Source organism: Cervus canadensis, chromosome 12 (genome assembly GCF_019320065.1).
Source record: "Cervus canadensis isolate Bull #8, Minnesota chromosome 12, ASM1932006v1, whole genome shotgun sequence".
Classification (NCBI taxonomy): Eukaryota; Metazoa; Chordata; class Mammalia; order Artiodactyla; family Cervidae; genus Cervus; species Cervus canadensis.
In genome coordinates, this window is record NC_057397.1 from 62,247,539 (window position 1) to 62,262,676 (window position 15,138).

The window sequence follows — 15,138 nt, forward strand, 5'->3', positions numbered from 1 at the left end:
ACACCAGAGTTCCCTTTGATTTTTGCCTTTTCTAAGTCAAGAATGACTAAAATTTATTTGGTGATGCAGGTTAGCATTTAAGCACAAGCTCTGGTTTAGTTCTGCATGGGGAGAAAAGCAAAAGATCCCTGCCACAGGTTTCCCCAATTTTACGCTCATTTCCTTGAAGTTGCACTGCACATGCCATGTTGATTTCTTATTTGACTCTTTCACCACGAATTAGTTATTAGATTTCAGTGTCTCTCTCATGTGCCGAAGTAGGAAATTCCATTGCCGTTTTATTTTTTTTTTTGCTTATATATAACTGACATTATCTATTTCATTATCTGTATTCCTCTATTCAAATTAGGATCTTTTACAATTTTTTCTTTAAAGTCAGTTTGGCCTCTTTAGGTCCATAATATTGTAGTTAATTTTTTTAAAACTGGAGTTTCGATGCTTTACACTCCTCTGTCAGTTTCTGCCGTACAGCAGAGTAAATCAGCCATGTGTTTACATACATGCCCTCTATTTTGGACTTCCTTTCCATTTGGGTCACCACAAAGCACCAAATTGAGTTCCCTGTGCTATACAATAGGTTCTCATTAGTTATATTTTTTTTATACATAGTATTGCATATATGTCAATCCCAGTCTCCCAGTTCATCCCACCCTTTTGCCCCCTTGGTATCCATATGTTTGCTCTCTCTGTCTGTGTCTCTGTTTCTGCTTTGCAAATTTTCTAGATTCCACATATATATGTTAATATATGATATTTGTTTTTCTTTTTCTGACATTATACTCTGTATAACAGTCTCTAGAGCCATCCACATGTCTGCACATGACACAGTTTCATTCCTTTTTATGTCTGAGTAATACCCCATTGTGTATATGTACCACATCTTTTTTATCCATTCCTCTGTTGATGGACATTTAGGTTGCTTCCATGTCCTGGCTATTGTGAATATTGCTGCAGTGAACATTGGGGTGTATGTATCTTTTTGAATCACAGTTTCCTCTGAGTATATACCCAGTAGTGGGATTGGGTCACATGGTAGTTATATTTTTAGTTTTCTAAGGAACCACCATCCGTAGTGACCATATCGATTTAGATTCCCACCAGCATTGTAAGAGGATTCCCTTTTCTCCATACCCCTCTCCAGCATTTATTGTTTGTAGACTTTTTGATGATGGCCATTCTGACTGATGTGAAGTGATACCTCATTGTAGTTTTGATTTGCATTTCTCTAGTAACTAGTGATGTTGAGCATTTTTTCATATGTTTGTTGGCCATCTATATGTTGTCTTTGGAGAAATGTCTATTTAGGTCTTCTGCCTGTTTTCTGATTGGGTTGTTTTGTTTTTGTTTTTTTTTTTTCCATTGAGCTGCATGAGTTGTTTGTATATTTTAGAGATTAATTCTTTGTTGCTCCACTGAAAATATTTTCCCCCATTCTGAGGGCTGTCATCTTGCCTTGTGTATGGTTTCCTTTGCTGTGCAGGAGCTTTTATTTTAATTTGGTCCCATTTATTTATTTTTGCTTTCATTACTTGAGGAGGTAGGTCAAAAAAGATCTTGCTGCGATTTATGTCAGAGAATATTTGCCCATGTTTTCCTCTAAGAGTTTTATAGTATCTGGCCTAACATTTAGGTCTTTAAACTGTTTTGAGTTTATTTTTGTGTATGGTTTTAGGGAGTGTTTCATTCTTTTACATGTAGCTGTCCAGTTTTCCCAGCACCACTTATTCAAGAGACTGTCTTTTCTCCATTGTATATTCTAGTCTCCTTTGTCATTGATTAGGTGACCATAGGTGTGTGGCTTTATCTCTGGGCTTTCTATCATGTCCACTGATCTGTTTTTGTGCCAGTACCATACTGTCTTGATGATTAAAGCTTTGTATAACCTGAAGTCAGGGAACCTGATTCCTCCAACTTTGTCTTTCTTTCTCAAGAATGCTATGGCTAGGCAGGGTCTTTTGTGTTTCCATACAAATTGTAAAATATTTTGTTCTATTTTATAATTTTTACACAGAATGTAAAAAATTCTGTGAAAAATGCCATAGATAATTTGATAGGGATTGCATTGAATCTGTACATTGCTTTGGGTAGTATAGTCATTTTCACAATATTGATTCTTCCAAACCAAGAACATGGTATATCTATCCATCTGTTTGTGTCTTCTTTAATTTCTTTCATCACATTCATTTTTTTTTTTCTGAAAAATAATTTTTCTCGTGCTGTAGTAGTATGCAAACTCAGTGTGACCCCATGGACTGCAGCCCACCAGGCTCCTCCTCCTTCAGGACGAGGGATTCTTCAGGCAAGAAAACGGGAGTGGGTTGCCATGCCCTCTTCTAGGGGATCTTCCTGATCTAGGGATCGAACCTGCATCTCCTGCATTGCAGGCAGATTCTTTACTGCTGAACCACTGGGGAAGTCCTGAATATCAACAGGAGTATCTAATTGAATCAGTGCCACCAAGATAAGTTCTGTACTTATAACATAATGTTATAGAATTGTATAAGTAATAAAGAATTTAATATCATTTCAAGGAGAGAAATAAAATAATTAGAATATTGCAAATTAAAAAGACACCCATTTATCTAAGAATAGTCTTATTCATGTTAGAAATGACAAATGCTTTCTAAAATGTCTGTGTTAATATCCTTTAAATCAGTCAGATAGTAGCTGAATATTTAGAAAAATTTTTACAGTGGAAGATATTACAAATGTAAAGACACCTAGTGCAGTGGCTCTGATTATTTCTCAGACCGTTATTGCATAAATCTGTCTCAGCAGTGGAGTAGGATTTCCTAATAATGTTTTCAAATATTTGTATTCCATGTGGATTTTATGATTCATAACCTGGATTATCGTCAGTACTCTGTTTTGCATTCCTGGCACATGATGACCACTGATTGAAAATGCTATTGTATTCCTTACTGGAATTGGCGGCTCTCTACAGTGGGGAAGCATCTGCTCTGCAGACCTTTTTCTATAAAGTATCAACATGTTTTCCTTCTGCTTTTCTCTTGTAAGAAATAGCAGAGTATATATAAATGAAGTGTAACTTTGGAAAAACATTATAAATAGCTGTTTTATTATGAAAATGTTAAAAGAATCAAATTAAACTTTAATAGCCATCTAAAAGATCAGGAATAATTTGAGTTAATGATTGAGAAAAGTAAAAAGTGTTACTGAAGAGTTTTCAACACCATCACCAAATTATTAGTATTTGAGTTTTCTAATTTCATAAAAAACAACTTCTCATTCCTTCTGTATTTTATTGTTGACTGTTTGGATGCCACCCTCTCATTAGTGACTTGATTGCTTTTTTTTTTTTCTTTTACTGTTGGTTTGTAAATTGGTGTAGCATCCTCTAGCAAAGTGACTATGTAAGTGCAAGTAATATGCAGTAAAAACTATCCCTTCCAAACTTGATTCAGTGTTTTTATAATTTTATAGGTTATCTAAGTCAGTTATGTGAATCCAAAGATGCAAGCTTCATTATCTCAGCATAGATTCAATTCTGTTGTAGAATATAGGAAGATTTCAAAGTATTATTTCACACCAACCAGATGTTATGTTTCTTATTAAATTTAATGGTCACAGTACTGAATCTTACAAGAATGAGAGATAAATGACTCACACATATAAAAATAGATTTAGCTTAGTATTTTGGGAATTAACTGGTTGCAACCACAGTAAAATAAGATATTAAACTAGCAGCAGATTTTTTAAGAGGACTGGTAGAAAATCAACTTTTTTCTTCCCTCCTTAGTGGAATCTACTGAAAAGAGTAAATCTCAACCTTTTTTGTTAACTTTTTGACCAAAGTGCAAATTAGTTTGGGCTTCCCTGGTGGCACTAGTGATAAAGAACCTGTCTGCAATGCATGAGACATAAGAGACGGGGATTTGATCCCTGGGTCAGGAAGATCCCCTGGAGGAGGGCATGGCAACCCACTTCAGTGTTCTTGCCTGGAAAATACTATGGACAAAGAGGCCTGACAGGCTACCGTCCTTGGGGTCGCAAAGAATCGGACACGGCTGAAGTGACTTAGCACATGCAAATTAGTTTACTTATGTGTATATCAGTTTCTTCATCTCTTAACTTAGCAAAATAAAACATGCTGTAGCTAACTTATAATAGAAATTAACCTAGAGTCGAGAAATATTGTAAATAAAAACCTTATAAATTTGGAAGTTAGCCATTGGGCTTTAGAATCAAACAACCTGGTTAGAATCCTTGCTTCTCCACTTATTTGTTAGATGATCCTTGGCAAATTACTAAACTTGCCCAGTTTTTATTATTAATAATTATAATTAATAATAATTATAAAATCATTATTAAATTATAATATAAAATTATATTTATATATTATATAATATAAAATTATAAAAAACAATATAATTATAAAAATAATAATAATAATAAATTATTAATCAAATGAACTTCAGTTTCATCATTTACACAATGGGGACAACAGGGTCTCACAGTATTAATAAGAGGATTAAATAAGAGTGACCTACAAAATTTCCTTAGTATAGTGCTTTTAACTCATTGATGACAACTATTCAATAAATAATCGACTGAATAATTCTAATTAACAGTGTTTTTCCTACCAGTTTCTTTAATAGTCATCCTATGTTTTAAATAACTAGTTGATTTAAATAAAGTTCTGTGGTAGAACCTTGTATATAACATTCTGTGCTTTAACACTACCTCATAAAGAGGGTTTTAATATTAATATAATGGATTTTGTAATGAGAACAAGACTTTTTAATGGATACCAGATATATAATTGTTAATAAGATCTGGTTACTTCCCTTATAGACTTTATAGTCTAATTGATTTGGACAAGTCAGATATACCTACAATTATAGTATTGTGTAGTAAGATATGATCAGCATAGGTAAGCACAAAAGTTGATACAGCAACACAAAAATATGACACCTATTTCCGACTTGGGGTATCGAAACTGAGAATGGATGTCTAAGTGTAGTTCTGTTGTAAAAAGAAGTTTTAATATTAAGCATGCCTATGTACATATATTAAATATTGTGTGTGTGTATATATATGTATATGCTGCAGTCCATGGGGTCACAAAGAATCAGACATGACTGGGCAACTGAACAACAACAACAACATTAAATATTATAGTCTTCTCGTGCTTTAAGAACTTAATTTAAAGGCAGTATCCTTTATGAGGCTTTCTTCATTTGATAAGAGGTAGAGTAAAAGGCCCTGCTTTTTTTTATTCCTGTTGTATTTTGCCAACACAGCACTTAACAAATTGCCTTGTAATTTATTGTTCACATGTCAGGCAATTTCTCTTAGACCTCAGACTTAAAAAAAAAACAAAAATGGAGCAAAACCGTTTCTTATTCTTTGTATCTCCAATGCCTAGTCCACTCCTTGACATATTATGAATTTACAATAAATGATTGTTGAATGAATGAATAAGTAATAATGTTAATTACTTCATGTATTCAATAAATTTTTGTCAAGTCCCTACTGTGGCTCAGACCGTAAAGCATCTGCCTCCAATGCGGGAGACCTGGGTTCAGTCCCTGGGTTGGGAAGATCCCCTGGAGAAGGAAATGGCAACCCACTCTAGTACTCTTGCCTGGAAAATCCCATGGATGGAGGAGCCTGGTAAGTTATAGTCCATGTGGTCACAAAGAGTCAGACACGAGTGAGCAACTTCACTACTGTGTACCAGGTGTTCTAAGCATTGGGAGTTCATCTGTGAAAAAGAAGGCTTCTTTGCCTTCATCAAACTTAGATTCTAATGGTAGAAGAGCCAGGTACAGGCGATGAAAAATATAGAAGAATAAAAGATTGATGGGGACTTCAATTTTGGATTGGTGGTCAGAAAATGCCTCACTAAAGAGGTAACATCTAGCATCTAAATGGAGACCTGAGTTAAGCAGAAAATAAAACTGCCTTAAAGAAGAGCATTCCAGGCTGAAAGATCAGTCAGTTTAAAAGGCTGAAGAGGAACATGCTTCGAATGCTCAAGAAACAGCACAGGAGGCCAGGCTGGCTGGAACGTGGTGAGTGAGAAGGAATGTGATAGGAGATGGGATTGGCAGATGTTACTGGGCCAGATCACATTTGGCCATGATAAAGATTTTGGGCTTTTTTGTAACTGTGACAGGAGGCCAAATGTGGGGTTGGTGAGTCAGAGAGTAACATGATGTGATTTGTGTTTTGAAAGGATCAATCTGCCTGTTATGTGGGAGACTAATGGGAACAAAGAGGGCAAAAAGTGAAAACAGCTAGGAGGTGGTTGTAATAATCCGAGAGACGACAGTGGCTTTGAATAGGATGGAACAAGTAATTTGTATGGGACCCTTTCAGCATAAGATCTGGTGATGTAAGCTGTGAAAAGTGTAAACTTGCTCCTCTACCTTAAACATTCAAGTAGATCAAAATTTAAAAATGTAAATAAGGTACATGTACTTGGTGGAATAATAGATTAAGAAATGAAGAAACTAGTTTCTTAGTCCCAGTTCTACTTTTAAATAGGTGTGTGACCTTGGGGAAGTCCCTTACTTTCTATGGGCCTTGTTTTTTTTATGTCTAAAATAAGGGGTTGAATTATTAAAGCTTCATGATTTTACAGTTCTGTGTAAAAGTAAATATACAATGAATACTTAAAACTGCCTGGGGTACTGAATGGAGCACTTTAGTAGATTCAGAAACAGTTATTATAAGGCTTTCTTGTCCATAGGTATTATATTTATAAACAATTTTACAGAACAGTTACAGTATGAGATCATAAATTTAAATGCAGAAGTGCAACCTGTGAGGCAGGTCATAAATTCTCGAAGTTTGAGAAAGGGAATAATTAATAAAGACTGAGTTAGCCATGAAGGTAATAGGATTTAATTAAAATGAATTGGTGAGGAAAGAACATCCTGGGCAGTGAAGAAGACATAAACAAAGATGAAGTCTTAATGAGCATAGTATGGTACGGGTTTATGGCAGCTAGAGACTCAGTTTAGGTCAGCCTGACTCTATTGCGTGACGCATGAACAATGGGGAAATAGGTTGACTATATAAAACAAGATAACAAGAACATTAAAATCTAGGCAGCTTTGTTTAGCTTTCAGTGCAGGTAAGAACTGGGAGCCATTATAGATTCTTTAGCAGAAGAATATTATATAATACAAGTAGTTTTCAAGAAAGATTGGTGTAGTATGTATACTTTGAAGAAGGTGAAACTACCTTATTCCTAGTCACATGGAAGCATTTGGCATACCTTTTCTCATTTAATCATCATAACACCAATGAAAGAAACCCAAGTTCAGAGAGTTTAAATAGCTTTACTAAAAGGTCTTAAGAGAGCTTCCCTGGTGGTTCAGTGGGTGAAGAATCTGCCTGTGATGCAGGAGACCCATGTTCTATCCCTGAGTCGGGAAGATCCTCCTGAGAAGGAAATGGCAGTTCACCCCAGTATTCTTGCCTGGGAAATCCCATGGACAGAGGAGCCTGGTTGGCTTTGGTCCATGGGGCCGCAAGAGTTGGACACGTCTTAGTGACCACATCACCAAGCAAAGGTCTTAAGTCTAGTAAGTGCTTTGAACTAGGATTTGAACTAACATCTGTCTGGTTCTAGAAGGTCGGGGTGCTCTTCCTTCAGTTACCCAGACATGAGTTGAGAATACTCAGGAGCAGTGGGACTGGAAAAGAAGAGATGGAACCGAGAAAGAGTCTTTTGAAGAAGAGCTTGTTGGCTGTTGGTATAAAGGAAATGAATAAGAGTAAACCCATGAAGACATTGAAATCTTACTCTCAGATAGCTAATGAAAATGCTTTAGTGGTTGTTTTTGGGGCTGGAGGCAGACTAGAAGGGCCGTGGAGATGGATGAAATGATCTCATTTGAGATTGTTGAGTTTTAAATATCATTAAGCTTATAAGTAGTAAATAAAGTCAGGAAGATTTTCAGAATTTGGGAGTCCTCAACACACAAGATAGTTGAAGGCATAAGAATGAAGACGTCTTCCAAAGGAAGAGAAGCTCATGAAAGACGAGCAAAGGACTTGAGATATAATGCTGAGTTTGTACTGTAGGTTTAGGAAGAGGAGGGCTGTCAGACAGCTGAGAACAACGTGGATGTTCCATTTCTCCAATATTTGCATTTTAACTTTCTGTCAGAACTTTAGGTTTTGTTTGTTTGTTTCTACTTAAAGTGAAGTAGATATAAATTAATTTCAGTGCATGATCAAGTTTTTCCAAATAGCACATTGCTTGGTTTCTCAAACAGAATTTGTTAGTTTAGTTTTGTGGCCCTATTCCAGTTTATCTTTTGGTGAATGTTCTAAAAAGCATTTTTTGGTTCATACTTATGTCACTGACTTGATTCTTCTGTGAATTTCATTTAAAAGCCAATGGCTGGGATATGGCAACAAAAATACATGCAATAAAAGAAAAAGATAAATTGGACTTCATCAGAGCTTTTGTGTGTCACAGAAACTGTCAAGAGAGTGAAAAGACAGCCTATAGAATGGGGAAAAATAATTGCAAATCATATATCTGATAAGGGATTAATATCCAGAACCTAAAAAGGACTTATTTGGCTTGACAACAAAAACAGCCTATAACATTAAATGAGCAAAAGACTTGAATAGAGATTTCTATATACAGATGGCCAATAAGCACATGAAAAGATGCTCAACATCACTAGTTCTTAGGAAAATGTAAATCAAACCACAGTGAGATACCACATATCCATTAGGATGTCTGTTAGCAAAGTGGGGGGGAATAACAAGTGTTGGTGAGGATGTGGAGAAGTTGCAACCCTGTACACTCTTGGAGTATAAAACGGTTCAGCCACTGTGGAAAGTGTATAATTTGCACTTCAAGTGCTCTCAAAAGAATTGAGAGCAGGGACTCAAATACAGATCCTCCTTAACGTTTGATGAGGTTACGTCTTAAGTAACTCACTAGTTGAAACTGTGATTGAGTCGAAAATGCATTTAATATACCTAACCTACCAAAAAGCCTAGCTAATTGTAGCCTACCTTAAATGTGCTCAGAGCACTTAGATTAGCCCGCAATTTGGCAAATCATCTAACACAAAGCCTATTTTATAATAAAGTATGGAATCCCGTGCAATTTGTTAAATGCTGTGCTGAACCATAGCATTCTGTGAAACACAGATTGGTTTTATAGGTACAGAATGGTTGTAAATGTACGGGTTCTTTACATCCCCGATCACGTGGCTGGCTGCTGCTGTCACAGAGCTTCATGAGAGGAGCTCCTACCAAATGTTGCTAAGGCTGGGAAAAGTTCAAAATTCAAACTACTGTTTCTACTGAATGTGTTTCTCTTTTGTACTGTTGTACAATTGAAAAATCCTAAGTTGAGAAGTCAAGGACCACATATCTATAGATACTTATATACCAGTGTTCAGAGCATTATTCCTAATAACCAAAAGGTGTAAACACCTTACTGTCCATTAACAAGTGAATGGGTAAACATAAGGTGGTGATGGTGGTGGGGTGTGCATGTTTGCACACACACAGTGAAATACCATTCAGTTTTAAAAAGGAATGGAATTCTGACATCTGGGACAATTTGGATGAACTTTGAAAACATTTTGCTAAGTGAAATAAGCCAGACAAAAGACATGATTCTACCTATATGAGGTGCCGAGAATCGGTGAATTCATTGTGACAGAAAATAGAACAGAGATTCCATACTTTCTACCAGAAAGTAGAATAGGATTGGGAGAAGGGAGGAATGAGGAGTTAGTTTTTAATGGGTACAGACTTTCTGTTTGAGACAATGAAACATTTTTGGAATAGGGTGTTGATGATTGGATGACACTGTAAATGTTCCTAATGCCATAGAATTGTGCCCCGAAAAATGATTAAGATGGTAGATTTTATGTTATGTATATTTACAATAATTTTTAAAAAGCTAATGGCTTTTGTACAAAGTTAGAAACATTATTAAGGCTGTTATAATAGTGCCAACACATTCTGTCTTTAATGTGCTCTTTTATTTATTTTGTTATATATTCTTTGTTGATCATCTACCTCATCTATCTTAATCCTACTTTAAGAACAACTGGCCACCTCCAGTTTCATCAAATAATTTCTATTGCTTGAGTTTTAATTACTTAAAACTTTACTATAAATTCTTTAGGTTATTTTGGATAGTTGGCACTTAGGATAACACTGTATGTATGTCCTTACATGAAAATTAGTAGTAATAGAATTTTTTTATTATTAAAAATATAATAATGCTCATACTCTTCTACGATGTCCATTTGTGTTAGAAAAGTCTGCCTTCATTGCAGTGTTCTGCTTGCAGGATGAGGATGAGCTGGACTCCCACACCATGGTGAAGACGAGCTCGGAAAGCGTGGGCACCATGAGGGCCACAAGCACCATGAGTGAAGGGGCCCAGACCATGATTGAACACAACAGCACGATGTTAGAGTCTGACTTGGGGACCATGGTTATAAACAGCGAGGATGAGGAAGAAGAAGATGGAACTATGAAAAGTATGTGGCTTTTTCCCCCACTGAATATTGATCTTCTGTTTTGAGAGTGTGCTTCTATAGAAACCAGGATAGTTCTGTGTTACTTGTTATAGCCAGTTGTGGAAAATTTTGTTTCTTGACTTTATTTAACAGTCTAAAAAGAAATGATACAAATGAACTTACAGAACAGAGAGAGATTCGCAGACTTAGCAGATAAACTTTCGGTTGCCAGAGGGGAAGGGATAGCTCGGGCGTTTGGGATATGGTTGCCAGAGGGGAAGGGATAGCTCGGGCGTTTGGGATATGGTTGCCAGAGGGGAAGGGATAGCTCGGGCGTTTGGGATATGGTTGCCAGAGGGGAAGGGATAGCTCGTGCGTTTGGGAAGGTCGTGTGCTTACTGCCGTCACTCAGAATGGATGTCAGCAAGGACCTGCAGTGTAGCACAGGGAACTCTGCTCAGTGTTAGGTGGCGGCCTGCGTGAGAGGGGCGTTTGGAGGAGAATGGATACATGTAAACGTATGGGCGAGTCCCTTCGCTGTTCACCTGAAACTACCACAACATTATTAATTTGCTCTACCCCCAATACAAAATAAAACGCTTAAAGTTTGGGGCGGGGGACAGTGAAAGGAGTATGGCACAAGTTAGTTTTCAGAATTTCTTTTAGTACAGCAGAAAGCAGCTCCTCTTTAACTGAGGGTTTATGGAACTTTTTTCTGTTGAAGGATAGATACTAATCCAAAATTTAATTTGTAAAGTATCTTTGAGATAGAATGATAGAGATAAAAAAATTCCTCACATTTGCTTTTCTGATTAAAAAAGTAAACCTAAAATTCCGTCCCAAATAATACAACATAATATTATTTCATGTTGTCCATATTATCTGTGAAGCTGCAGTAACACAGGGAAACAGCTGAGGGAAGACATAAGGGCTAAGGTGGGAAAAAAAGAAACAGTAGAAAGATGTGTCAAGAGACAAGGATACTCATGCAGAACATTCAGCCCTGTGCATAATTATTACTTCTCGTAACATGAGAGGCACGGTGCCAGGGGCGCTGCAGGGCTGAAAGGACGGTTAAAGCATTCTCTCTGATCTCCTTTGCTTGCAGAGTGATGAAGACAGAGATACTTTCACAGGCTAGCATTTCTTTTTGTATAAACATGGCCCTTTAAGTTTGCGATTAACAATGTAGAACATTGTGATTTCTCAGTTACAGACAACAGCATATTAATTACCTCTTGATGCCTACTGACCTTTTTCTTCCCCCACTACCCTAGTCATATGTGGTCAATGTCGAAGTCTAAGCACAGGCTGTTTTTCACTACATAGGACTTCTTCCGAAGGGTACAAACACAGCAATATATGACTTCTTGCGCTGTAGAGCCTATAAAGTTATAGTCAAGTGATCTGCTGATAGCATAAAATGGATATAGGTAGGAATTTCCTCTCCAATATTTTTGTTTCTTTTTGCCTACTTTGTTTTTGCTGCTCCCCTCCCGCCCCATCCCCCCCAGCACACACACCCCATGAGGACGCTGCTTGATAAGCTTATAGCTTCAAGTCATTTGGCTCACTGCAGCTGCTTCCTTCATATTCCTTAGTATACATATCTCGTTATGGTTGTATACTTTGAAAGGGAGGGTTGTGAAGCACAGGATGAAAACACATTGCCAGATACTGATAGTTAATCCTGGGTGGGAAGGGGTGCGATTTTTTTTTTTTTTTAATCTTATATGCTGATGGGTTTCCTGAGCCTTTGCCCTGGAAAGCAGTCTAAGACCTGCATTCCTAGCTGAGCATATTACTAGAATAGGGCTTCTGCATCCTTAACATGCTAACCGACTACACTGGACGGTCTTGTGGCCTCCAAAGCCAGCTTATGTTAGGGTACAAGTCATATGCCCTGTAGATTGAAAAGACAGATAAGGTCATTTACAGCATGCTTCCCATCAGTAGGTAGCATCGGTTTTCCACAGCTGATAAAATTGTTCTAAGTCAGGTTTTCTGATTCTTAACAGACCAGTAAGATCATCTAGTGCTTCGTTCTATCTTCAGAGAGCTACTGATCTCCTTATGAAACTACATAAACAACTTTTCCCTTGTAGTCCATATAATTGAACATCATCATTTAAACAGTAGTTTAAAAATGAGTATTTATGGAATCAAATTCACGTTAAGATTATTCTGTTTCAAGGAAGAGATATGTTATAGTGATTTATCAGACCTCATGCTTTAAAATAACAGATTTCCACATGTTTTGTGTAATGACTTTTAGCTTTGACAACCACAGTAAACATTCAGTTTATGTCATAATTTTATATCCTAAGCATGATTTTTTTTTTTTGGTCACAGAAGTTTTATTGAAAGCTTATTTTTAAATGGAGCAGATAGTGGTTTATGTAGTTGCTTTATATGCTTGAGCAAGTTTTAAATCTCATGAGCCAACTTTCCTTGTATTTTAAGTTTCCACAATTTAGACATCATTCTATAATACGGGATTTCCATGTACCCAAAAGTTGAACCAAATGATGTTAGTGTAACCCCTGGTTTTGTCATACTGTAATACAGCAATAGTATAGAATGTAAAGAAGCTACTGAGGCAGAACTTACTTTCCGTGAAACTACATAATTAGTTTTAGTTTTGTCTTTCCTCATGATGTTAATCTTTTAAAAAATAGATTAGTTGGTATGAGCTCTTAGGTTATGTTAAAAGTTAATGAAAGCCCCACTTGGTAATGTGTCTTTAGCATTTTTGTTCCCTAAAAAGATTATATATTCCCTAAAAGATGAAAGCATTATACAGTTTTCAGTTTTCTTTTTTTTTTTAATTAAAAAAAAAAATTTTTTTTTATTAGTTGGAGGCTAATTACTTCACAACATTTCAGTGGGTTTTGTCATACATTGATATGAATCAGCCATAGAGTTACACGTATTCCCCATCCCAATCCCCCCTCCCACCTCCCTCTCCACCCGATTCCTCTGGTCTTCCCAGTGCACCAGGCCCGAGCACTTGTCTCATGCATCCCACCTGGGCTGGTGATCTGTTTCACCATAGATAGTATACATGCTGTTCTTTCGAAACATCCCACCCTCACCTTCTCCCACAGAGTTCAAAAGTCTGTTCTGTACTTCTGTGTCTCTTTTTCTGTTTTGCATATAGGGTTATCGTTACCATCTTTCTAAATTCCATATATATGTGTTAGTATGCTGTAATGTTCTTTATCTTTCTGGCTTACTTCACTCTGTATAATGGGCTCCAGTTTCATCCATCTCATTAGAACTGATTCAAATGAATTCTTTTTAACGGCTGAGTAATATTCCATGGTGTATATGTACCACAGCTTCCTTATCCACTCATCTGCTGATGGGCATCTAGGTTGCTTCCATGTCCTGGCTATTATAAACAGTGCTGCGATGAACATTGGGGTGCACGTGTCTCTTTCAGATCTGGTTTCCTCAGTGTGTACGCCCAGAAGTGGGATTGCTGGGTCATATGGCAGTTCTATTTCCAGTTTTTTAAGAAATCTCCACACTGTTTTCCATAGTGGCTGTACTAGTTTGCATTCCCACCAACAGTGTAAGAGGGTTCCCTTTTCTCCACACCCTCTCCAGCATTTATTGCTTGTAGACTTTTGGATAGCAGCCATCCTGACTGGCGTGTAATGGTACCTCATTGTGGTTTTGATTTGCATTTCTCTGATAATGAGTGATGTTGAGCATCTTTTCATGTGTTTGTTAGCCATCTGTATGTCTTCTACCATGTTATATGCTGAAAATTCTGGTTTCCATCACCTTTACCACTGGAGCTTCAAAAGAATTGCCCAATTTAATATTCTTGACAGTTTAGATTGTGTCTGCATACTTTTTTATACCTTTATCCATGAAGCTAGAAATTATAGTCCTGTTTTCCTTACTTCTTAAAAGTGTGATGACTTAACTCTAGGAAGCAAAGTTGTTAAAAGATCTTTTGAGGGAAATGGAGAAAATGACAGAAAATATTTAAAATTTAATTTTTTTTTAAACGGGCATAGACCTGGAGAGCACGTCCGGAGGTCTCTGTGCTTGCTTCCAGCAGTGCCGGCGTTGCTCTCACCGCCCCTCCCCTGCTCTGCCTCCTCCCGTCCCACTTCCCTGGGCTCTCATTGCTCCGGGATGTCGAGGCTTCAGCTCGGTAACCCAGGTCTTTCAGAGTCTGGCATCAGCCAATATTTGCATGTAGATTTCTACTGCCTTACATATTATCTTTTATCCAGACTAGTCTATGCCAGTTGGAATTAGGAGGTTGACAGTAAGTGTAAGCAGGTTGGTTGTCATTAATGAAATCAACATTTAGGATTTTTTTTTGATCTGGAGGAAATCGATTAGGATCAGGTCAGGAGTCCGTTGTCATTAAATTGATAAACTAGTAGAGGTTATTTCTTTGTGGGTAACTCTAGAAGCGCAAAACTGTAGTAGGAAAGAAAGAGTGGGGGCCTTTTCCCTTGTTCAGATCTGCTGTGTTCCTACAGTGGGACTTCCTGGCCTCCCAGAGCTGGGGCTGGATTTATAAGAAATCGAATGGCAAGGTGAGGTAATGATCAGGGAACACTCAGCTGAGTCAGTACCTCCCGACTGGGAGTATGATCAGTAATGTGTTGAGATAACTTGCAGGTGAGAG

The 15,138-nt window shown here is 37.2% G+C and overlaps 1 protein-coding gene across 1 annotated transcript in view; it reads left to right on the top strand.

Moving 5' to 3' along the window:
* Nucleotides 1-15,138, top strand: part of STK3 (serine/threonine kinase 3) — a 300,126-nt gene that overhangs the window by 204,130 nt on the left and 80,858 nt on the right. Inside the window, exon 9 of the mRNA XM_043484504.1 lies at nucleotides 10,310-10,502. Within this exon, the coding sequence (XP_043340439.1) occupies nucleotides 10,310-10,502 (193 nt within the window). The remainder of the gene's footprint in view (nucleotides 1-10,309; nucleotides 10,503-15,138) is intronic.